General features: G+C 44.5%; 1 protein-coding gene across 2 annotated transcripts in view; it reads right to left on the bottom strand.

Moving 5' to 3' along the window:
- MEI1 (meiotic double-stranded break formation protein 1) overlaps positions 1-26,044 on the bottom strand; it is a 37,385-nt gene that overhangs the window by 2,308 nt on the left and 9,033 nt on the right. Inside the window, exons 9-28 of one of the 2 annotated variants that reach the window (XM_027655185.1) lie at positions 25,656-25,772; positions 25,049-25,148; positions 22,403-22,537; positions 21,743-21,857; positions 20,117-20,235; positions 18,937-19,078; positions 17,435-17,546; positions 16,736-16,796; positions 15,412-15,506; positions 14,529-14,703; positions 14,271-14,418; positions 13,430-13,702; positions 10,202-10,367; positions 8,024-8,128; positions 6,295-6,405; positions 5,533-5,714; positions 4,020-4,101; positions 3,361-3,566; positions 2,539-2,620; positions 475-581 (exon numbers count right to left, since the gene is read on the bottom strand). In XM_027655185.1, the coding sequence (XP_027510986.1) occupies positions 475-581; positions 2,539-2,620; positions 3,361-3,566; positions 4,020-4,101; positions 5,533-5,714; positions 6,295-6,405; positions 8,024-8,128; positions 10,202-10,367; positions 13,430-13,702; positions 14,271-14,418; positions 14,529-14,703; positions 15,412-15,506; positions 16,736-16,796; positions 17,435-17,546; positions 18,937-19,078; positions 20,117-20,235; positions 21,743-21,857; positions 22,403-22,537; positions 25,049-25,148; positions 25,656-25,772 (2,633 nt within the window). The other variant, XM_027655193.1, reaches the window with a different exon arrangement.

Raw genomic sequence — 26,044 nt, 5'->3', positions numbered from 1 at the left:
AGTATTTCTGCTGGGTAGGACCACATTCCCCCTCTAGCCCACAGGCCCCACATACAGCAAGGTAGTATACTGTGCTAACTCCCTGCCCTGAAAAGTCATGTCTGTAAGGCTGAAGATGGGGAGACAAGCTGTGATGCCAAGCAGTCAGCTTGCTCCCTGACTGGTAACAGCAGTTGTATGTTCTCTGCAGGTTTCCTCTCTCCCCCCAGGGGTCCTAGATGTTATAAATAAATGCTGCAAACACCAGAAGAACAGGAAGTACTCGCTAACAGCAGTCAGTTTCTGCAGGGTGTGGAAGGGAAGTTCACTCGAAAGTATCATTATTAATATAGGTCACTAATATAGTGCCAGACAAAGCCACAGCAGTATCTGAGATTGGGTGTGTGTAGCAGGTTAAGTTCCAATAACTGACCCACGTGCATTGTACCAACATACTGGGAAAAATGGAGAACAGCTTGCCCTTCTCCTGCTCACCAAAGTCATCAGCCTCAGAACCTCTGGCTGCAGAAAGGACTTCTGGCCCCCACTGAGTAGTGTGAAGAGCAGGAATCGGTGCCATGGCTGTGAAGCAACATGTAGAGCTGGGACAGAAGGAGAAGCCAATGAAAGACAGCTGTAAAATTGCCCAAGTGACAGGCTGAACCCAGCTAAGGACAATCTTCAATACTGACCCCAAGTTTTCTCTTCTAGACCCCATGCTGTGAAACACTAAGGGGATAGTTTGCTATGTTCTTACTTGCTTTTTAATCTGTCACTCTTAGGGCAAGTTTAGTCAAAAGGACAAAAGCTTAATAGCTTTTCAAAGCAGAAAATACATTTTGTCCATCTTTGTGCTGGTACAGAAGAGAAACCTTCTCCTGGGGTGCATGTCATAAAATAGTAAGGGAATATCTTTATCTTGGGGTTTCAAAAATAATAACCTCTGGTTTTAATATGAGGACAACTCTCCTGACCGCAGTTTTTATTTAGCTGCAGAGTACCCTTTGGGGAATGAAGAAAGCCCTACAACAGAAGCTGCACAAACTGAGCTTGGATCTGCATCAGACAGCATACTGTGGGGACCAGCCAGGCTGATGGCAGCAATGCAAACAGTCAGTTTACTAAGGAACATACATGATAAACACGTAGGAGGTAAGGCTCATAAGTCTGTGGTGGCATGAAGTCTCTCATTAAATGCTAAAATTAAAATTTTATTACCTTGTATTTATTGCAGGTTAGAAGTATGGGATAAACAACTACAACAGGTCAGCTGATATAACTTGTTATACCATGGCAACTCAGGAGAGTGTTAGAAAGGCCTCTTTTCCACCGGCAGTCACATAACCTCCCTATTGCCACTACAAGAATCTTTTCTATAGGAAAACGACACTAAAAATAATGTAAAATATTTTGGGGGTATTTTTTAGAAATAAGAAAGTACCAGCACTGAGCCTGCTCTGCAATTCTGGAAAAATCTCTGGACTGAGAAACGGTTTTAAAAAGCCTCAGATGAATCAACTCCTAGAGGCAGAGTCCAGGAAACACTCTTTCCAGTGTTCTTGCATTTTTCAGCCAAACCCAGCTATGACCCTCGTTCGGCTTGGAATAAGGAGACTCCTCTTATTGCTGTTGTGAACTTCAGCACCACAGCAGCCAAAGTGACAGGTTCAGCTGTTGCTGAAGCAGCACTCCATTACCTTAATCCCAAATCAGCAGAGCCTCCCCATAACATGCCACTTTTTTTTTATTTTTAACCCAGCCTTTCAATAGCCTCCCATCAGCTACTGGCTGTCATTCATCTGCAGTATTACATCTTCATCCAACCGCTTCATCTCTCCCACCAGTGTCCCTTTTGTCTGGTGTTCATTCATTCCATCCCCTTCTTTCTTAGTGTTTAAATGACTGAAGTGAGCAGAGAACTTTCTGGTTTAAGAACAGAGCCAGCACCTGGACTTTGTGGCTTGAGGCTTCCCCCTCAACTGTACAATGCTGTCATATTATGTTATATTGCAAGCTATATTGTATACCTGATGGTATACATCAGGTCTGACATGGACTCTGGAAACCAAGGTTAGCGCTCACCCCTGCAAATCTAGAATTTCTGTCTTTCATTCCCTAAGGCTGCCTAGTACCCTGTTCTCCCTTCCCTCAGGGCCAAACTGTGACCAACATTATCCTTGTAAGACACATCACGTTCAGATCCTCCCCCACTATATTTTTGGTCTAAAGGTTTGATACAATTGGCCTGGAAGTAAAAGCCTATTCCTATGCTCCTTCCATTCCCAAACCTTTTACTCTTATAGGGGTGGAGAATGCCTTTTTACCTTCTGGAAAGCATCTCAGTGTCCAAAGCCAAAGTGAGGGCACATGCCTCCAGGGGAGTCAGGCACTGTGATTTCACCCCACAAGCACATGATTAACTTTAGGCATACAAATAATTTTTCATATTGGGCATAAACTCATTAAGCATCTGCTCCAGAGTGCTACTGGATAGAGATCAAAGAGCTCAAAATCACTGCAAGAGGGAAACCAGAAGAAGAAAAAGCAGGAAGACTTTACCAACATCTTGGTTCTTCACATACAGGTATTCCACTAAGGTTTCCAGGCAGGCAACCACAGCCTGAGAGAGAAGCAAGTCTTTCTGGAATATCAAAAAAAGAAAAAAAGAAGGAAAGGAAAGAGAAAAACCCCAACAAACCCAGTCAACAGCTAATGCAAGAGGAAAATTCATAAAGGGCAGGATCTGAAGCACAGGAAACTAACACCTTTCATCTCCTTCATGGGATGCAATGTGCTCCAAATTATCTGTCACATCAAGGAGCCAGACAAAGGCATGACTACTTATTCTGAGACTAAAAAAATATTAAGTAACAGCCTCCAAAAAATAAAGATAGGAGCCCAACATCGCTTAAGAGAGTTAAATGTAAACTGATGTATTACCCCAGGAGCACAGCATCACTTGAGCAAGTTAAATGTATGCTGATGCACTTACTACACACAAAAGCACCTTGCTTTTGGTGGGTAGTGGAGAGACTGGGATTTGTTACACTTTTCCCATGTCTGTCCCTGTGGACCTCTGCACCCCTGCAGAGCTGGAGATGGGAAAACAGAGACTGTCATTAGTACACAGAATTTCAGCTACCCAGTTCAGCAGCAGGGAGCACCGCATAGCTTGATTTACCTTCTTTCTCACTGCACTACACTGCAGCAAGAGCATTTTCCCTCCTCCTCATCACATGTCTGTAAGGGGTGGAAAATGCAGGCAGAAGGAAAAAAAACAGGCAGCCCCTTAGATTCTGCAATAGGGTGGTTTCTGCTGTGGTTAATGTTCCTGCTTGAAGCCCAACACTTGTGTTGTTCCAAAAGTCATATTTTACATACCTGCAACTGGACTTGCACCAAAAGGTTCTGCAGACTGACAACAAGTGAGAAGACCTGCTGTGTGGCAAGGGGGTGCAAGGCAGCATCCTGCAATGATGATGGCTGTGGTTGAGTAGCACCTTGGTCCGTGTTTTTGCCAGCGATCACCAGCAGAGAGGAGGAGAAGTTCTGGCGCAGAGCAGCTCTCAGGAACTGCATGATGCTCACTAGACAGGGAGATGCTTATTAGTGTGTGTCAGTGTTTTCCTCTGCCCTGCCCTGTGTGTTGGTGCCTGTGCAATAGCATGGGAGAGGGTGAGGAGAGAAAATTTGAGCTTAAGAGCCCACCAGAGTTGTTTGACAGCTGCTAACAGCTGCAAACAGGAATGGCAACATGAGTTCCCATGTTCATCTCCTTCCTCGAGACACTATCACAGTTCACACTCAGTTCCAGATGTCACTACCAACCTCTAAGGAAGATTTGTCCAAACACAGCAGAACTCCAGACAGTTCCCTTTTGCTCTTTCTCACCACCAGTTACACACTTATGGATCAGTTATGCCAAATGGACCAAAGATTCCAGATTCCCTCCAGCATCTCCACCATCCCATTCCATAGTCACCAGTTCTCCCTTGTTGCTTGTAGCATGGTACTAGTGGCTGCTTCCAGATGCAAAATACCTAAGAGCAGGACTGGCTTCTTATTCCTGAAGATGACTGCATTGAGGACTTCTGTTAGGTCTAGAGAGAGTGTTTGGTGAACCTAGAGGAGAATTATATAGAAGAGAAAAAAGGGTGCTGGTTTGGACCAGATAAAAATCTCCCTTACATATTTCCAGTCATTAGATGCTACCCCATGATGACCATTGAAAAACAAGGGAACAGCAACAGGATTTCAGGAGACTGACCCAGAAAGGAGAGTTACATCATTAGGCCCTCAAGTTTCACTCACCACCAGTTGCCAGTCCTGCACAGCTTCCAAACCACAGTGTAACTTACTTGTCTGTCTCACTCTCATTACTCCCTGCAGGCCTTTTGGCATGTGGCTGTCAGACTGCTGAGCACATGCAGTAGCAGCCAGCCAGCAAGACTGACAAGCTAGGCAGACAAAAGTCATCAGTGGCAAGAAGCTGTCCCTGCCTGCTGGAGCTGGGAAGCCTGCAGAGAGCCCAGGGATAGAACTATGGCATGGGTGAAGGGAGGAGAGCAGATTAGGGACATGGGAACTAGGGGAAACAGGAAAGGTCGGCTTGAGAAGGCAGTCTGCAATATGCTGTTTCCCTCACAGAGCAGCCATCGAGCAGCAGTGCCATGAAGCCTCAGAGAGAGCCCCAGAAGGGTTCAAACTCTTCAGTAAGACTGAGAGTTGGTATGGGAAGGCAGGCATAAGGGCCACTGGGTTCACTCCTTCAATAGGAGAGCTAGGAGTAGCTGCTACAACATAGGGGCAGTGGTTACTCATCTGAGAACTGACAGGCCAAAGCCTTTGACAGCCTGCCATCCATGTTTATCCTCAGGCTTCTGCTAAAGCCAGCAGCAAGAGAGGCTTGGGTAGTTACTTCAAAAGGAAATATTTTCCCTTGTGATGGCATTCAAAAGTGCTTCCCTCAAAGTTGTAATTCTATTATTAGCTGACAACTCCAGCTTAGCTCTCTTGTCGGACTGCAAAGCATCAGATACAATGACAGCTGCCCACATTCATAAGAGCTTGCTAATATTGAACACTTACTTACCAATAGTAGGTTTGGATTGTGACTGTTTCACTATTGATCATTTTAGTACCAAAAAAGCAGTTTACAACATGGGAGTTGTGTCTTCCACCCCCAGTCTTTCCTTGAGAAAGGCCTTAAAGTACATTTTGCTCTGTCCCAAAGAGGAAAGTGATTTGGATCAGGAGGGCTGGGTATGCACTTTCACCCCCAGGATTTGTGCCCTTCTCTAACTCTTACATAATTCCTGTCTCAGCCTTCAGCAACATGCTAGCTTCCAGTCCTGCTGGAGAATAACTTGCAGCAGGAAATAACTTGTGGACAATAACAAAAGAGGAATCAAGGCAATCAGATTCCAGGCCAAAGCAAACGACTTTCCTGTGCTAATGAAGATATTATATATATATTATATATATATATACACACACATATTTATTTTTAAGGTTTAGCCATGTGCTGACTCTGAACACTAGAGTGGTACTAACCTCAGTATTGTAGCGATGCTGATAAAGCAAAAGGGATGCAACCAACAGCCATCCAGAGCACAGCAAGGCATCTTCAGATGACAGGTAAGCAGGTCCAGAGGGCGGGGACCGCAACCAGGTGCATTCCAAAACCTTCTGCAGGAGTTCTAGCAAGGACACATTGGAGAGCAGCACAGCCACTGCTGCATGGGAGAAACATAATAAGAGAAGGTGATGGGATGGCATAGGTTAAACCAGCTTGACAAGCAGAAGAGAAGTGCAGAGCACACCCGTGCTGCAGTGAGGCAGCCTCAGCTGCCACAGCTCATCAGAGTAAGGCTGTCCAGCTATGCTGGTATTCATCTCCCACAGCACCAGCAACTGCTTGGCCAGCTAATAAAATGATCAGCCTTCAGCTAACACAGCAGGAAGGCTGGTTAGAGCTGTTCTCTATTTTTGTCTAATTTTTTGAACTATGACAATACCAGGATATTTCAAACTAGGCACCAATGCCCCACAGCTGGGTTCTTTGAACAAGAAAAATACAGTGCTTCTGTATTTCAGCAGCCAATTCTTGAATCATCAGAAGGCAGCAAAACCAAACCAAAACCCTCGACCTAAAAAAATGCATCCCAAATACAAAATGGTCTTTGTTAATTATAATGCTGCATCTGGATGGAGAAACATCCACCTTACCTGCTGAGACAGTCAGAATACAGTCTCTGATGGCCAAGTTACAACCTCACTGAGATTAATTTAGCAATCAATACAATCTTGCCTCACCTCTCTGTTGACTACAAGGTGTTGTCTGATGAAGGTTCCAGTACAGAAAATTCAAGGATGGCTGCAGGAGGCCAGTGTCCCTTGGCCTGCATTTCCCACAGAGATTACTGACTGGAAACAAAAGAACACGAATGACAAGGACACCAGCTTAACAGAGCACCTTCGAACAAGAAGTCAGATACTGGGGAGAGAATTCAGATGAGAAGTGAAAATAAAACAGAGCATGGTACAGATAAAGCAACAGACGACTGCCCTACAATGTTTGCTTTAGATTGGACCATGCAGTGGAAGATGATAACAGAGAGGGGGGAATAGAAAAAGGTATATTAAAGGGCATAAATCACATTAGGCAGGAATGAATCCAAGAGCAATGGACTTCAAGTTACCTGTTTCCAGTGTGAGCTTGATCCTAGTACTAGAACAAGCATAAACAGCCATGTGACTGTCTCTCATGGTGACCAGACTGGGGAATGGCATGGAGAGCTGTGCTCCTCCACTCTCACTAACTCTGCTTACACTAGGAGTAAAGTGTCATGTTTGTTGTAAACACCAAACACTTGGGAACAATGTTTAGTAAAAGTTAGGGAGAGAAATCCAGGACTACAGGTCTCAGCAAAACGGTCATAGGAGATCTTTTGAAGAGCATACAGTCTGAGTAAGCAATTCTCAAAAAACACACATCAACACACCTCTTCCATCTATGAGCTGGCTTCATATAGGCCTCATTAGAGGATAGTGTCTTGTACACTCACCCCTGAAGAACATATCCTGGGGAGCCAAGGAGGGAATAAATGGGGTGGTTGGGGTAGGGAGAGAGTTGTGCTGCAAAATACAGAGCAGAAGGCAAGAGCAAAAGGAGCTTGTGACTACTGGCAGCATCTGAGCTCTGCTCTGAAATCACAGCAGCTAAAAATGCTGGTATAAAAAGGACATGGTTCTTCCACACCCCTTAATTCCCCTGGCTAATGAACACCTGAGAAACACTGCTTCCTTACAAGGCCAACACAGGCAGCCTCAAGATATGAAACATTTAAAATTGAAGGGGACAGTCCTTCAAAGTCTGCTGGAAAGATCAGTTTGTCAGAGCAGGGAAGAGATAAGAGGATGGATCAGCTGAATTTCCTTCTAGTATCTTTTTTTTTCTTAGGCTGCATGAACCTCCAACAGCCAAGTAAGAAATCACCAAGTAAGGATCACCAGACAAGGCAGCAGGTCACACTATGGTTAACAAACACAGCCTTCTGTGTCTTTGGGGTGGACTGGGCAAGCTCTGCAGTTGGTAGGGAACTATATACTCTGCATTCACACTTCAAGGAAAGCCTAGTTTCACTAAGCTGATGTTTCCTGATAGCCGATTAACAGGACATGACTGTCACCTGAACACCACAAGACTGTTATAGCAAGTGTGGACAGGGAAGGATGATTCAGCAAGCACATCAGCCATACTGTCATGAGCCAAATCAACAACAGTCACTGACCCTGAAATCATGTCATGGTCAGGGGAATACTTTGGCCACCTTGTGAGATTTTAGACAACAAATGTATTGTAAAAGTAAGAAGAGAAGCTGGGTTTTGTTGACTGAACTAGTAACCAGGGCTCTTTACAATGCCCTGGCTATGGAAGTAACTCAAAGCAGCCATAACCATAATGCAAGGTACATCTCACAAAGGACAAAGAGCCAGCTCCTAATCATCTTAAGGCAAGGAGAAGATGGGTGCATATACTCACCCTGGTGAAGTAGCTTGAAGTCTGTGCTGTCCAGCTCCCTCATGCCCTTGCTCCGCAGTTGCACCAGGAAAAGGAGGCTCAGCAAAACAGGCAGGTTACTGTTAGCTAAGAAGGGCACAGACAGCTTAGGTTTTCAGTTAACTCTAAACTGTTGTGCCTTAAAATCTGCCAGGAATTGTTAATTTTCTGGCTCAGGACTGAGGATGGGTTAGGGGAGGAAGTATTGCCCTTTTACACACACACACAGAGCCCCAACTTCATTCTCATCTCTACGGTCTCCACTGGATCAAGGCCCCTTTCTGCCACTGTGGGTTGGCCTGAGTTACACCTGGATCCTGCCAACATTATTCTAGGAACAACTAGAAAAGGAGGGGTAAAAGGACACTAGGATCATATACACCCATTGTGAACCATGTAGGGAGCATGGTCATCACTTTCAAACTGATACCACTAATATGCTAGAAGTCATTAGCCCCTGTCTATCTGACCACCACTGGCAGCCCATGCTTTGACAGCAGCCCAGCTGTGCAGCATTTGTTCTCCTTCATCTTATGAGACCAGAAAAATGCTGTCCATCCCATCCCACGGGGCAGAGCAGAGACAATAGTAAGTGAGAGCTCCACACAGCAGGTCTGTATGTGAGAACAGGGCTGCTTAGACCACCAACTCCCCAGGGCAACTCCCTCCCTATTATTCACTCTTTCGCAATGCTGTAAAGAGATAAAGATTTTATATTGTATGCAGCCATACCTACAGCAAACACCTATCACCTCCAGAAAATGCTTTTACAAAAGCTTGGGAGTTTTCAGTTTTGAGGAGGAAACATGAGTGTCTTTAATGTTCACATATTCTTTATGGAGTCCCACTGTTGGGCCACCTTCTTGTCTAAGGGCAGGCTACTGTTTGAATAGGGATGCAGATCCCCTGGACTTAACTACCTCAGACCTCACAGAGAGCTGCCTGTGTGCTGCGAGACAAGGAAGTCTGTCTCCAGAGTACATCTGATGTTTGACTTCCTGGATAGACCTGCCAGGAACTCAGTTAACAAGCTCAAAATGCAGTATGAAGAGAAGCTGGGGATATTAGTGGCAGCAAAAGGGCTCAAAGCTTGCAAAAGCTTCTCTAGCCCAGTGTCCTATCTCCATTACCAGTATTTTGGAGAATTAGGTCTGACTCCCGCAATAGTAAATGGACAATCTCCCTCCCTGCAGCCCCTGGCATCAATAGATCAGCAACAGAGGGACACCACAAGTCCAGATGTGCACAATTTCAAACACAATCAGATCTAGCAGATGCCAACATTGCCTTCTTTATCCCTAATCTTGTAGCCTTAAGCTTTCAACCCCTCCCTCTTCTCCAGTTTCCTGACTTGGCCTGAGGTAAAGCAAAAACACTTCCCCTCTTATTGTCTCCATCCCAAATGCTGCACAGTAAAACACCTGAAACAGAGCAGGGCAGTTAAAAGTGTCGGTGGCCCCCTCAGGAACAAAAAAATGCTGTGCTGGGTCCCTAACTTAAGAGGTCAAGGACATCCTAGCACTGCTCCCTCCCTCAGTTCAAGCTCACAGGCTGCTTTGCACAGCACCTTTCATAGTGGGATAACAATTCCAATGCCACAGCCAGGGCTAGTAAGAAAACAGATATTTCCCCCAGTCACAGCCTTGCTCTCTTTGAGAGATTTAACAGAAGAGAGATTTGGTGATACCACAGTCCCCGTTTGGGGATCAACATCATGAATGAGTCAAACAACCCCTGCTCCTGGTCTTTCTGTCCTGAGAACTATGTACACTCGGGCACACCAAGCTGTTTTGCACAGTGAAGAGGCAAAAAAGAGAATGTCTTTCAGTCACCAGCTGAGCCTCTATTCAAGCTGGAAGATTTACCAGCACAGCTCTCCATTTGAACACTGATGGCAGTATATGAGAACCCTGCCTTGGTTTAACAATCACAGTTTGAAGCCAGAACAACATAAATCAGAAAAAAAGACTCTCATTTCAAAACTAATCTCTGAAAGAGGAAAGTAAATCAGTACAGTTCTGTTTATAAATTTCTTCATGCAGATAAGTACTGAAGCTACATCAGCACTTCAAAACTACTTTATCCCAGACTGTGTCCCTTCAGCCACCTACTCTGCTAGTTGATCTTACAGCAAGACCAAGTCACAGAGGTGGGGGTCACCTTGTAGGGTGGCTGAGCTGCTCTCTACCAACAGCTGCTGCAGAATCTGTAGGAATCGGCTCCGGAGGAGGTCACAGACAAGGACATCCTCATTTCTTTCCAGGAAGGTTCTTAGAGTCATTAACATCTTCCAAGCCACTTTCACAGAGCTTGAGCAGACCAGGTCCTGCGAGGAAAGAAATTACACGTTACCTTTCTACCCTGATTAGGCAAAAGTCACTGCTATTTAATACCATTATGCTAATCCGATGCCTTGGGAAACAGCCTAATAAAGCACCATTCAGATTAAGTATGTACTCATTAAATAGAAAACTGAATATGAGAAGGGCTGAACATGAGAAGGACTTATGTCTGTTAGGCACCTCTGAGTAATATCTCATTTAAAGAATGTATTTAGCTATGTAATTATAGGGGCAATATGCATTTAAGGTGAAGGTTTTAGACAGTGAGATCCTAAACAAGAAAACAGAGCCTCTAGCACTTCTGCTTATCTAGTTGTTTTGAATAATCAGGTTGCATATTAAAGATGCTTATTTAAAATCAAGCTTACGAGTCAGTCCATAGTTACTAACTTTCAAAAGGCTGGCAGCTTTGTATGTGCAGTAGTAACATAACAGCTAAACTGCATAAAACCTACATAAACCAGGCAAGCAATCACTCAGTCACAGGAAAGGGAAGAGTCATGTACACAGCACTTATCCCACAAGCCTGCTTTTTGACTACAGAGCTCTGTCTGCAGTCTCTGAACTGAATTTCGGAGCCAGTAGCCTTAATTTGGGCATACTCTTGATGTTAAGGTATTTAACATTAAATTCACTTGCATAGCGTGTACAGAGGCAGTTCCATAAATATCAGGCAGAAAATGCCTGGTAGCGCTGACATAATATGACCATCTCGACACGTACTACGTCAGCACTACCTTTCCTCTCTTCCTGCAGTAGTCCTGGCTACTGCACTGCAAATGGTACAGCTGAAGAGGTAAACAGGAAACTGGTCTCAGCAACTGAGCCTGCAGCCTGACTGGACAGTCTGCTGCCTTTTCCAGCTGCCTTCCCCTATCACACAGTAGTAATGCAGTAGACTGGGATGACGGAGAGGAAATGGCTGTGGGACTCCATACACAAGGAAAGCAGTTAAAGTAAGAACAGGCTGCCTGTGACAGAAAAAGCTCTCTAGTTCTGAGCCTAAATCCTGCCTGTATCAGAGACCTTTAGGAATAAAGGGCAGGGAGCTGTCTGTACAATCGGCTCTGCTGACATAGATCTGCTTCATCTGACATTCAGGAATCCAATGTCTCTATTCTCTGAGAGAGTACCTCAGACCTGGAGCATAGAGAAGACAAATGGGACAGTGTGTCATCGCAATCATATTCACCCCCAGATAAACTGAGCACAGAATGGCATGAACCAAGGGCCACAGCCTTCCTGGTCCTGGTAAATGCACCATTGTGTTAACATCTTCCTTCCTACTCAGGAGCTTAAGGTCTCAGATGATGTCACTAACCATCAATTACATCTAATCCAGACAATTATTAAAAGTAGATAAGCAAATAAATCATCCTTGGAACGACATATGTTTTTGTTTCATGGTACCATGCAGAGGCCTTTTCACTTCACTCGTGCATTCTGAAGCTTAGGTTATTCACCTTGTAAGTTTTCCTTACATCTGACAGTATATTTATCCCAGTATATTGCTCTGTATTGTTAGTCCATCTACATTCAGATTGAATATGCGCTTCCACAACTGAAAGGTGAGTTGTCAAAGCCTGTGATTTATTACAATTCGCTTTAAAGACTGGGATAGAGCCAAATGAATGTATTTCTGCAAGAGCACATGGGAAGACAGAAAGGGAAAGCAGGAATGTTGTACCATTAAGGGAAGGAGACACTGATTATGTTTTGCTTATTGACAGACCTGTGATGCTTCAGTTTATGGAGCGATAAGCTCCAGAACTACTGCCAAATATAACAGTGTGGGCAAGTCTCATGGGACACTTCTCCTTAATTTGTACTGATATGAAAACTCACTGACCACTTTTACTAATGCTCTGCAACTGAATCAAATGCCTGGATGTTGCTACCTACTCTGCAATATCACCCTGTGAAAGAACTGCCCTACAGAAGAACCCTCCTGTCAGCCATTTCGGTAACTCCAGATATTAAAATTTACTTCATAACCTCTTAGATCAGAACAAATACATGCCAGTCTGTAATGCCCAATGGATGCCCACTCAGAATCAAACTTTGCTTCCTCTTGCTTCTTCACCATTTGCTGACATGGGTTTGTCTTCTCAATGATACTTAGTTTTAATTTCTCTAACAGACTGGAGAAGAAACATCACAACTCTTAGCTTTTGCCCTTACAGGCAAATCTCATGTTCTTGCGTAGAAAAGTTAGCAAATACTTCATATGTGACTGGCTGAACAGTTGCAGGACAAGTGGCCACTAATGGGGAGGGGTGACAGGGCAGGTGAGAGTGGTGGCAGTGAGAGACAGCCTCTAAGCAGCCATCAGGACATGGATTCTGTTACGATTACATACATTAACAGAGCTCATTACACCAGCTAAAGGCAAACACACTAGTCTGTTACTTTAAGGCCCCTTTCTCTCCTGCATTGATTAATTTTCCCTGTCTCAAGATTTTTATTTTTTAAGAGCAACAAAACATGTTATTTGCAGTCCTGAAAACTCAAGAGTACTGCAAAAATCTCTGACAAGACTCTCCAGTAAAAACAAAACAAAATTAAACCCCCAAACAAACAAACAGAAAAGTGTGCTCTCAAGACCTTCTCTCTGCACACTGCTTTTTCAAAGTTCTTGTTCCTCATACCCTTCTCATCTATCAATAACAAAACATTGCTCCCAAATTAGCAAAATAGCTTCTTGAAAGGCTGGCACAGAAGAATCTGGAGCACCCAGCTGTGTATCTGGATAGAGAATGGAAAAGGGTTTTTCATGGCATACCTCAGCAAGACCCTTCAGATCCCTTCCCAGCCAACTCTTAGAAGATCCCTTCCTATCACAGTGGGTGGATGACATAGAACAAGATAACACACACACAGTCCCATTTTCCTTATCAGGCTTCCTTGGCAGGTAGAAGTCTATGTATACACACATGGCCCCTTCTATCAACATCTTTGGCTTCATAACATCACTGAGGGCTTTAAGAACCGAAGCCCCCATAAAACACGGCCAGGATAGCAGCCTGTCCTTGTGAAAGTCACATACCAGTAAAATAAGCAAAATGCTGGAATTGCTCTTCAGAATGGGAAGTAATGGGCTAGCACTGTTCAGCTGATCAGATGTGTCAAAATCAGGTTCTTCAGCCTCAGTTTGCTTGCAGTCTCCCCAGGAAAACCAGAGTTGGAGGACTTGGTGTCCAAATCTCCCCATAAGTTCAGGGTAGTGCAGGAAGAATTTCAGCAGGAGAGGACAATGGACATAGACCAAGCTCAGATCCGGAAGATTATCCAGGATCCTTCTTATGGTACACAACGACCTCTGGTAAGTGTGTGAGAGGGAAAGGAGGAGAGGGAGAGAGAACAAAATAATCACTAGATACTGAATATCAAACAGCTGAGATGATGAGAATTTACTGTGAGAAACAGTCACACGGCCTTTTAAGTAGACAATCAAATATATCAGTTAAACATCATTTTGTGAAGCCCATTTGCATCACAAAGGCTAAGAAACTTGTAGGCTTTATACAGAGCTCAAAGCTGTGCAGCAGCAAAGAGTCATATGGGAACACTAGAAAGCCTGCTGCAGAGGCTGGAGATGTGTTCAGGAGATCGAAGCTATGAAATTTATTATATTCTGTATGTGAATTCACAGCCTATCCAACGCATTTACACTTCCCACACATACGCAAGTTTATTCCATCAAATCTATATTCCCCTGTGGGTTTTCATGGTTAACTTTCCAGAGTGTAGATGCACTGCACGCTCTTCACTCATTCACCACTCACCACCTATTGCAAAATACTTTCTGCAAGAGGGTTGATGGGAGTGGGAAGAAACTTTAGTTTCAAAAAACGGTTCCAAGAGGTAGGAATGAAATCTTCTTTTACCAAGTCCAGGGCTTTGCCTTTATCCTGACAGACAGCAAGAAGGTAAAGTGCAGCTCTGAGTATGTGTGGAGGAGGACAGTCTCCACGGTCCTGTGCTGAGAGGAGGAAATTTCTTATGGCTAGAAATAATTCTGCATCTGGAACAAACCTGCATTCAAGGAGATTGGAGTGGAAACAATAACATCAGATATGCTTTGCCCACCAATACATGGTATGTAATGGCCACAAAACCACTTGCCTTGTATACTCATGGCTCACCTGTCCCCAAGGGTGTAGGCAAAGTATAAGAGTAGTAAGAAGCAGTGTTGGTGGCTGCAAAGAGACTGATCCAAAGAGAAAGGCTCGGGGGTTTCAGACAGGAGGAGAAGGCTTTCAGCAATGGTGTAGTTTAACTGAGGCAGACCCTTCTGCAGGAGCGTAGACATCTCTTGCTCTAGAAATCAAACCAGTATGAGCAGGCAGGCAGTGATGAGGAACGTCTATGACAAAGAAGAGTGGAACAACCTACTACTCCACAGTCTGCACACAGTAAGCACATCTCTATGATTTGGCATCAATAGTGGCATGACACTTGATTTAATGGAGGAAATGGAAAATTTAGGGATGAAAAGACACTTCTGTTTGAGGGTCCCAGTTCTTTGCTGATGCTGCCTGTATGGTGACCAACCACTGCCAGTGGGAAAAGTTGCTTTTGTGATGTGGAAACTTTAATCTCATTCATTTTGGACTTAACTATTATGGAAAGTTGCAGTGTAGACAGGAAAGCTTTACAGAGTACACCAGAGGGGAAAATATTACCTTAATCTGCAGATATGAGTGACTGTGTGGCAAGTAATTTCATTTCAGTTAAGCCATGCACAGCTGTGCTAATAAATGTCACCATGTAAACAAAATCATAGGCAGATGAAACGCATTCTTTCAGGCAGGGTTCCAAACTCTTCAAAAGGCATTCTGACTGTTACCTCCTTGCTGCACCAGCTTAAAAACAAGCTGGGGAAAAATTTCTCCAAATTGAGCTATATGTGTTCTCCCTTCCCTCTTCCCTTGTCCTTTTCTAATATTTTTTTGCACCTATTGCCCAAACAGAAGGTGGCAGGGCCTTAAACTACATAAAGCAATTTTACTCTTTCCCCAAACTTGCCCTCCTGAGATGTTCTCCTTTTCTCTGTGGCAGAGTAAAGGTTCAGGCACAAGTTGCAGAGGAAGCTGGAACAGGTCTGATTCAGGACAGGATTACTGTGAAGAAGAGCAGAAAGATACAGAGAAGGAGGCTAGAAACATCCTTTTCCTACTTCTAATATCACACACTGTCTACCAGACCTCATTTTACTGAATTATCACATACAAGCACCTGCCCCATCACAAGAAGACTCAAGGAGGCAGCCTAGGCTTTCCAGGAAAATGATGAGTTCCCAAAGGACAGTCAGGTCACCAACGTGGCGAGTGCGTGCAGTGACATCAGTGAAGGAGTTCATAGATCTTGGGCCAATATGAATGCAGTGGGGTACTCTCACAGTCACCCTGCCAGGTATACATGGGGAGTCCTGTAAGGGTAGGACCCCTAACACTGCAGACAATGGGAGGTGTTTAAGCGTAGCTCCCAGTACATGATTCCACTGGCAAATACCAGTTAGATTTTGTAGCAATGGTGTTTCCAGGGAAGAACACTGAAGAATGATAAAATATTAACTAAAAGGGTGAGAACAGCTCTACTTCCAGGTATTTCTCTCTCTCCAAAGATTTCCTTGTAGAACAGGACATAACCAAACAACACCCATAACACACTATCCTTGGCACCCCCCACTACTGTACTCAGAGGCCTAGATCACTTCCACCACACAGGCACAAATGTCCCCACTCTAAGTTCCACAGTAGTAACCTGGACTAGGAGTGCTGTGTGTTTTGTTTACTTTTTAGTGAGATACAGTCACAGGAAAGAGGAGGTAAAACATCTCTGTAGACCTACAGAGCATCTCCCCAAGTACTCCTCAACTTAGAAATCATAGCCTCCACTACAGGAGATGCTTTGCAATGCCTGCTATTGAAGTCTTCCTCCTCCCTCCCATTTCTTATACATTATCACACCATGAGGAACACACCAATAGGGGTAGTATGTGCCTAGGAAGCCAGAGCTCAGATGGAACTGGTGCTACTGATACTTCTTTTCAAAACACCCACTGATCTGACTATTCCAAAGTCAAGTTGCTTTATCTCTGCCTGTGCGACTCACGACGGAGCACAGAATTCTCACAACGCCATGTAAATCCATCCGCCCCCTACCCAACTGCTTCTCCCTTCTCCCACATCCAGCTTTTCCATTGTCAGTTACCATTTACATTTTGCAGTAAGATACAACCACTCTTGAGTCTTTCAGCCTCCTGTCTTGCCTATTCAGGTGCATTAGATAAGGCATGATCTGCTTTCCCATCTGGAAATTTTGGACTCCCTCACAATACACACAATACCTTTGTACAGAGCAAAATCTGGCCTTCAGCTCCAGTGTCAGTTGGATGAAGGAGGAGGATGCTAGACAGAAAGTGAGACAGAAATGTCAAAGGAGCACAGAACATGTAGGATAAGGGAAAAGAGTAGGCAGGTCCCATAACCATCCCCACACAAGCCTGGTAAACAGGGCAGGCCATCTCAATAAGAATACGTATGTTAGGCTTTCTCTCAGAAAGCAAACTACTCCGAGGTTGGGCTGGAGGGAAATATCTGAGATTCATTTGTTTTCTCAGGAGAAGTGAAGATTTGCCAACTTCACATGTTTAGAACAGAGGAATTGTCTACATCAGCTCTCTGATGTGTGAAGAATAAGGAATACACAGAGTAAATAGGATTTCTACATAGTAAAATCCCACCAACAATTCCAACATAATCCCTGTCTACAGGAACAGCCAATTCTGAATATTCCAGAGGGACGGGTAAAGCTGACACAACACACTTATCCAAAATAAAACCTGTCCCATCATCACTGCTAGACCAAATAACATTTTCATCCTGCTGAACATGACTGTGCACTCTATTCTTACTCATATAAACATGTAATATAATCCTCCACATAAAATCTTGTTAAGCTCGTTGCCCCAGTAATATGCAGTAGCAGCAAGTTCCATCAGTTAAGTTGAGAGCACAGAGAACATGATCCCACACTACCCTCCTACCCAGTTTTTTGGAGAACTTATTCCGCATGTTTGGCACCACTGTAAAGAGGATATTAAGTGTTGAGATGAAAACCTCCACCACCGACAGACTGACAGCCCTTTGCAGGTAGCTCTGTGGAGAGATGAAAAGACTGGGTGCATAAACAGTGAAAGCAGCAGCTTCCCTCTGGCCTCCTGCCTGCCCAGAAAGTTGGATTTCTAAATCCAAACAAATGGAGTAACAGTTCTTTTACCAAAATGTCTGGCAGCAAGCACACAGGCTCACAGAGCACTTTGAATGCAACTGACACTCCCCTCTGCCAATGGTATGAGCTGCGCTAACACTGCAAGACATTACACCAGACAAGAAACTTCTTCCAGACTCCAGCTGGCAACCAGTTAGGCCTTAATCCACAGTGACTAACACTACTGCCCACATTGCCCTGGAAGTAACTGCTCTTACAGGTCAGATGGCTAATTCTCCAGCATGGCATACAACATAGGACAAATATTCAAGTTCAGCTGACTTCAGTAACACTTAACACTTGTGCTTCAGTGTTTCATTGAGCAGTGGCAAACACAGGCATTTCAGCTCTCTACGAAGTCCATCCCTACACTGTTTAGAACAGAATGACTCAACTCACTCTTGTAGCAGGTCACTGGACAATTTTTTCACAGTCCATTAATTTTTATGCAAGTTCAAACAGTTTACTGACTCCAGCTTTGCCAAACTGGACATGCACTGCACCTTCACATCAGGGAGGAAAACAGCAATGCCACCGCATTTGTCTACCAAGAGATTGGTTAAGAAAACACCAATCAAAACATCCCCAAGTTCCCAACAACTGCAAGGATCCATACACCTGAATCTGTAGCAAAGCACAAGCAAAATTTACTAAACATTAGGAACCCCAACCATAGTTACACTGTTTTGACAATTCTGCTTGAAGTGTCTTAGGGACAGGCCTGTATGGAGCACTAAAGCACACATGACTCTCCACTGCTATTTTCTAAATCATGTCCCTGGCCTTAGTGAAGCACAGTGCTTAGTACTGTCCTTGCTGTGCAGACTGGGCAGCCTCATCAGTACCTTCCAGAAAGAAGTGTGAAAATGAAATTGCAGATGCAAAACACAGCTGCTCTCTGGGACACAGGCAAGTTTTGGAAAAGTGGCAGAATGGGAAACAACAGTTCAGGCATTCTTCATTTTCTGCAACATCCAGAGCTGCCATGGATCAGATAGCATGGTAGGCAGGTTATGGGGATTGCACAGTCTGACGAAAGACACTGCCATCTACATGGAAGCTTCATGAAATTCTCCACCCTCTGAGACCATACATTTCCTTTTCTCATTAACTGTATAATTCCACATGTGGCTCTAGAGAGGTGGTAAATGCCACAGCTGTTCTTGGTTTACTCTACATTTTCTCTTCCCAAAAAACCATTTGTCCAACCCATTCTTGGGGCTTGAAAGCACCTTTCCAGGCACATAAGGAACACACCAAGTTCAAAAGAAACCCTACCATGACCATGGGGATGCAGAGACTGTCACAAATCCTCAACAGGAACTCAGAGAACTTGCTCAGCGTGTCCTTGCTCTCAGAGTTGGGGGCAGTGAAAGCGTTCTCCTGGGCCATGAAGTCACCCTGGAATTCCACTGCTAACCTACAAACACAAAGTGGACAACAGAGGAGAGAGGAATTCTCCTCACTCTGCAAAGGAAGTCAGGAGATACTAAATTTCCATCACGACTTTCACCATCACGGACTCACAAACACTCAATAGGCTGGAAACACAGGAATCTGGTAATCACACAGTTGCCTCTTGAGTGAAGCTATTAAAAGTCATCAAGGCTGCACAACAGCACAACCTGGGAAAGGAAGACAGTTTCTGTGAAGAAAGCATCTGCTGTGGGAAGCCCTAGTGTGGCAAGACTGGTTTTCAGCCAGGTACACAATACAGCAAACCTTGTGAAAATCAGCCAAGGGACCATTCAGCTGATCTAAAATCCATGACAGAATCCAAGTGCCCTCTAACACCACCGCAAAACTCTGGGTCAGTGCAGAAAGGCATACCTGCTTCTGACTGAATTATATCAGCCAAGCCAAACACAAGTGATGCAAGGCAAAAATTAAGTTGGGTGGACCACAACTAACAACTGATCCTGATTCATACACAAACTCATCTAGCGCTGTCTGCTGTGCAGCCAAGGGTGACAAATAACTCTCATCCAGCAAAACAGGAAAATTTGGTGCCTACAGACCCATTTGCGGTAACAGGTCACAGCCATGAGCAAATCCAAGGCCAGCATCTGTTAAATGGTTAATCCCTTCTGGCAGTGAGACCACATACTCTAGGGTACAGGAATCTGTTTTCATACATACCTTCCAACAATTCTTACACTGTCAGTAGTTTTGGTTAATTTTCAAGCAGTCCCTCAAAGCCCAAAGACATGAAATAAACTGATAGGTCCTGATAGGTCCTAGACAAATTTCATGGGAGAGGCACATCCATGGGTCACAAAATTTTCACTATTATTATATATCCCTCAGTCTGCTGTTTCACTGACAATTGCCATGCATTTAACGCACCTGTGATATTTCCTTGGTGGGGCTGGGTGGAGGAACTCAGTTGCAAGGGCAAAAGAATGGACAGATGTGGACACACACCAGTCACCTGCCCACCTTCCTGACTTGTCCTCACCTGCAAGCATTTCTGAAACTTTCCAGGGTGTTGAGCAAGAACTGACACTGTCTCTGAGGGACTCTGCCGAGATTTCTGTTCGCTGGTTGACTCTGAGACACCGAGAATAGAAGATCACTCTGTTAAAGGAGAAAAGTCTTTAAAATCTTATGTTCACTTTCAGAAAAAATAGCTTTCTTCTCTGACAGGAGCAGCAGGAGGAACAACAGATTTCACTTCACTCACTTCTTTCACACAACTGTTTTTTCACTATTGTGCTTTGCCCAGGGAGGGCAGAGTTGGAGAGCTTGTGTGCTCTTCCTACGGAAGACAGTTACAGAGTTACTATTTCTGTACAGCCCTGTCTTTACAGCCTGTATTGCCATGATTTGATTTCATCTGAGTTTTAAACATCTCACCTAATGGACCTTAAAGCCCTTATGGGAAAATGTAGTATTTTTTTAAATTTCCAACACTGAACAGTTCTCCTTGCTTAGCACTGAAATCTTAGAAGTTCCCTACTTTGGCTCAGATTTTTAAACAATGATCCACATACTAGCTCTTGTTCCCACAGCATCCTACCAAGCTCAGCCAGAAGCCAACTGAAGCATCAGAGCTAATAATTTCTCCAAAGTGGGAACAACTTGGTACTCAAAATCTGCTTTTAAGCCTTAACTTGTTGTGGTGGTCTTCTCCAAATACTACCAGAGGAGGGCACAGCTACACACTGATGCCCGGCAGTTCAGAACTCCTTCTCCATTTCATGCTGAGATACCTTAGCAGAGGTACAATCATTGACCCTTTTCTCCCTTTAAAGACAGTCTGGATATCCTCACTATCTGCCTAATTTCCTTCCTGTGAAGCTTCAAATTCTGAAAGGGACACCAAGCTCTGCATGTGTGCAAACAAACTGACCAGCATCTGCCTATGGGGCAGAAAGCAGTTCTGCCTTCTCCGGGCAGACAAGGCAAATATCTGGTACCACAGAACTTAGGTCATAAGATAGTTCATCAAGAATTTGGAGCTCTGGTACTCCAACAATATGTTCTTGTCACTACAGACGTGATCTAAACCTACACAGCTCTAAGCCTATCGCAAGAAGGCTCAGCCCTTGTCTTTCGCTAGCCATCTGTAACTGGGGCTCTCAGAAATGCAGAGGTCCCAGTACCACATCACACTAACTACAAATTCCAGGAACGGGAAAGAATTTACAGTTCAAACAATAGCTAACACCTCCCTTGCTGAGGGATCACAGTGCATATATGATGACACTCTTGATCTGAATGCAAAACAAGAGATGTTCATTGCCAAAAAAATACATTGACCAATGCAGCCTACAAGGCAGAGTCCTGAAGAAGGGGAAGTTCCAATGACTTTGGAGTACTGGACACATAAGGAGAACAGCGTGCTCAAGCACTGCCCCACAAATCTTCATTGATTTAGAGAGATAACATTTACCAGCATCCATCTTCATCTACTTCAAAGACAAAGTTTGGTACCATTTTGAGGCAAGAGGATCAAAAGAAGTATCAGAGAACCAAACAGGTAAGAGGATAGAACACATACATAACATCCACATAGTGTGCTAGGAGGATCAACCCTGTCCTGCTTGGTCCTACCAACAGGCAACAGCAACTTTTAACTTACTGCATGCCTCTTGCTGCTCTGTGGTGGGGAAAGGTCAGCACATCGCTTCAGTGCTGCCTCCAGCAACTTCTGCAGCTCTTCATATGGGATTGGAGGGGAGCTCAGATGGTCCTTCCTGAACAAGCCAAGAGAAAGACATTATGCACAGCCCCTGCTGGGGACTTCCCTGCTGGGAAGGCAACACCATCAGAAATAATTGCTCTTCTAATGTCAGTATGCCATTGCCACACCTCTCCAGCACAGCATAGTAAGGTCACAACATCTGAACTGTGCCTTCATCCACATATGCACCCAAACATACTCTCACTGCCCTCACTGTCTGTTCCCACTACAGTCAGGAAGCATATGACTATCCAGGGTCTTATGCTTGCTCTTATCAATCTGGATGGGGCACAGAGTGACAAAGCCACAGCAGCCATCGTACGAGCCTGCCTGGGACACCAGGTCCTTGCTGCAGTGAATTGCTGCCTATTGCAGCTTCATTGCCCTGGAAGCCTTCTGAGGTGGGTGGGAAGCTGGCTCTGCTGTACCCACGCCTGCCTCAGCCACAAGTCCCACTGCAGAGCATGTTCACCCACACAGCCACAGGGGAGCTGTAGAGCCCAACGTGGTATCAAAGTATCTATCTGAAGAAAAGCCTGTAAATACTTTCCTGCCTACCTCAGGAAAGCTGCCACAGCTCTCACAGCCTCCACTGCCACCTCCAGCACTGGGCAGTTCACTGTCTCCATCAAAACATCAATGGCTTCTATACATACACCTCGGTTTGTGAATAATTTGATTTCCATGGGTTGCCTGCAAAGAGGAAAACAGAGTAAGCAAGGAGAACGTTGTCAGATTTAGGTAACTGTGGTGCCCTTTTCTCATTTCACCAAATGGACAGCTGGGCTCTGTGGTTCCAACCATGCCTTTCATTATTCAGAGCCAGATGCTCTCAAGGAGGCACTCTCAGACTTGAGCAGGTAGAGGGTTTGCCACAAAGAGTGAACTTCAGCCCATCTGAAGCCCTACTACGATGAAAAAACCCACAGACAGGATAACTGTGTGACTACTCCAGTGAAGACTGACATGAAAAGCATAAGAAAAACAAGCTTTGCAAAATACAGTGATCTCTGTGCCTAGGACTTTATGCTCAGGCCATCTGCTCTGGCATTTGTGGGGTCATCTGGCAACTTATATTCTTGAGTAAACAAGCAAACATCACCATCCTAGAACAGGGACGATGCCATGAGAATAGCTTCTCTCACAGTCCTGTAGCACTTCTGACGCCAGATGGTGTTGGAAGGACAGGAACCTTCATGAACTTGAAAAGTAATCAGGAAAATAAACACACTCCAACTATTCTGACAATTCTTCTTCATAGTGAGCATTTTGATCATCTGATCACCTTGTGCCCCAACAACTTTGAGCTTTCAGCACGAGAGCATAGAGGGATGACAGGCCATTAATCCCATTACTGGACAGAGCTGTGTAAATGGCAGATTATGCTCATTTGGCTCCTGGCAAGTCAGGTATTGTTGGGAGGGCAGGGGGAAGACAGGCAGCTACATGCACTAACAGCCTGCCAGAGAGCCTCTCCGAAGTGAAGCAAGAAAAGCAGCACAGCATGACAAGAGCCAGACTTGGGAGCCAAAAGTATTCCAGTATTCCCTGTTATTCGTTTTTCACAGTCATGCCTGACTAAAGCAAGCCATGAACACATGCTCTCACGCACAAGTGGAAAAGTGAACTTCAGTAGAAATTACACTAGTAGCCCAGTTACATGGCAAAAAGGAAACAGAGGAAAAAACATTCTTTTTAGTCACTCAGTGGGACAGAAACCCAACTTGGCAGTAACTTCATGTTCTGCTGTGAGAAAAAGCTCTGAGGTGGGCAAGGCAAGGAAAAGGCCTTGTGGAACTCGGGCATCAGGAGCCAAGCCATAAGTGATGCGCTGAACTTCCAACTTGTTCCTACTTATACTGTAATTCTGTTAATCCTCTGTATTTCCTTTCTTTAATCACTGACCTTCTGAAGTAAAACACATCAGGAAGAAAAAAAGCCTTCACTGACTCATGCAGGGAGGAAAGGATGGAGGAGTACTGCTGACTCATTCAAGATGCACAAACCCACTTTCAGTATGGTGCACCGTGATGTCTTTGGGGCCCGGGAGGAAAGTGTGAAGGATGGCACTCTTGCAGCTTCCTGCAACCTCTCGTCTTTGGGCCCCACACTGTGCCTGCCACTCTGGTTATGATGGGAGAGACAAGAAGCACACCAGGGAGAGCTACCCACCATTCCTGACATACTGCCAAGGGGAACAGAATGTCCTGCTTGGACCTCACCAGAATGTGGGGCTCACTTACACAAGAGAATCCAGCTGCAAGCAAAAACCAAGAGGAGAGGTTCCAGCATAAGATCCCTTTCCCCACTATGAGAGTGTTTTAAATAAAACATAATTTCTAAGGCAAAGCTCAGAAATAGAATGGGTGTGCGAGAACATAAGAGTAACTGCACAGAGTGTTCTCTTTGTTTTACAAGCATAAACGCTGTAATTAGTGTTTCCCACATCCTGGCTTCTCTTTTTGACAGATCCCACACTGGCATCATCACACTGTTCTAGCACTGCTGCTTTTTCTTCTCCTTTTTACCCTGCCACTTGCTACAAAATTGACTATGACATTTCCAAAATTCAGCTTAAGGGCTCTCTTGGGGGAACTAAGTGGCAAAAACAAGACTCTGTCACTAGCATGACAGGACAGGAACAAGATCATAGAGGCAAGAACAGGAAGCACAGAAGAAAAACAAGCCAGTGTATATTATTTCTTAGCAGAAAACAAGAGGAAAAAAGTGACAGAAGACATTAATATTTCAGCTTAGAATTTGTTTTTGCAGTTTGAATTTAGCTCAGATGATGATAGAAGACTAGAGGCCATGGAATTTGCATGCTTTGTTTTGTCACAGAAGCGCACTTAGCAGGATCTGGCCTGCTCACATATGCCTGGACCTTCCTGACCTTCCCTCCTGCTCTGTCTACATCTGAAAAGAGATTTCACCTCCCAGATAGGCAGGGAAGCACGAAGATGCAGATATACTGATGGATGCAGGCACAAAGAGGACAAGCTGGAAGGTTCAGAAACAACCACAGGCCCTTCTTTGCAAGAATAAGGGAGGTGCAATTGTTCAGCATCATCCTTCAAACACAAAGGCTCCAGAAGTGTGTAGATATTTGGCCTCAAAAGAAAACCTTAAAAAGCAAAAGCACCACAGCCCCCATTTTAGGGTACCAAACTCTGCCTGTGAAAGCCTGTCAGGGTACTCCCTTACCGTTTTAGTATTTCAGTGAAGAGCAGGAGCCCTTGTTTGTGCAACTCCACATTGTTCATCTGCAGGACATCCTGGAGACTCCGCACCAGAGATTCAATGCCTACACATGTTCAAGAGAAGTCACAGAGAGGCTTTTAACATCCCAGATTCCAGGATGGACAAAACTAGTTTTTAAAAGGAAGGAAGATCTGAACAATTATTAGTCACTGACAGAAACAACTGTCCAAAACTCTTGAATGTTCACTCAGCTCCCTGACAATATGCCTTAATCTCCACTGATAGAGGTAAATCCATAAGAACAGAAGGAATTTAACCATTCTTCCTAAATCTACTCTTGGTGTGTCCACAGAAACACCTAATAGTAACTCAGCTAGTGTCAATCATGATAACTGGTTATTATAATGAATTAATGCTCATCAGGAACTCACTAGGAAAATGGCACTGTAAATTCGAGCTATGTTGGACATCACAAACACATCTGAGAGATATTAATTTCCAGTCCTTTATCCATCCTGACTGGAAATTGTGACTGTGTGTAGAGCATTGAAATTCAGCTAGAGGCACAAGCATTACTGTAGTCACTCTGTCAGAAAAGCTGATGACTCACCATAGACGGTGTGACACTTTGAGAAGAAAAGGCGCTCTTCAGTCAGGAGGAGCAGGCAGCAATACACTGACCAGATGAGGACTTCACTTTTGCACAAGAGACATTCAAACAGGAACTCTGTAAACACATACACACACAAATGAGGTCACCCCTGTAAGAGGCAGGCTGCTCTCAGCATGCATGGCACAGCTGCTCCTAGAACAGAGCAGAGGCAGGAGGAGGAAAGGAGGCAGCATAGCAACAGTGGCAGGGAGAACGGCTGTATTATGAAATGGCAGGAATGGAGAATGGAGTAGATGCTCAGGGTTATGCTAGTCTTCAAAATAAGGTGACTGGAGAGCAGAGACCCATGGGCAGGCTCCTTCCTAGATCAAACTCAGCAGGTAGGA

This window comes from Corapipo altera, unplaced genomic scaffold, assembly GCF_003945725.1.
Source record: "Corapipo altera isolate COAL_440 unplaced genomic scaffold, ASM394572v1 1, whole genome shotgun sequence".
NCBI classification, from domain to species: Eukaryota; Metazoa; Chordata; class Aves; order Passeriformes; family Pipridae; genus Corapipo; species Corapipo altera.
The sequence above is the reverse complement of the archived record's forward strand: the minus strand, read 5'-3'. Positions and strand labels throughout refer to the sequence as shown.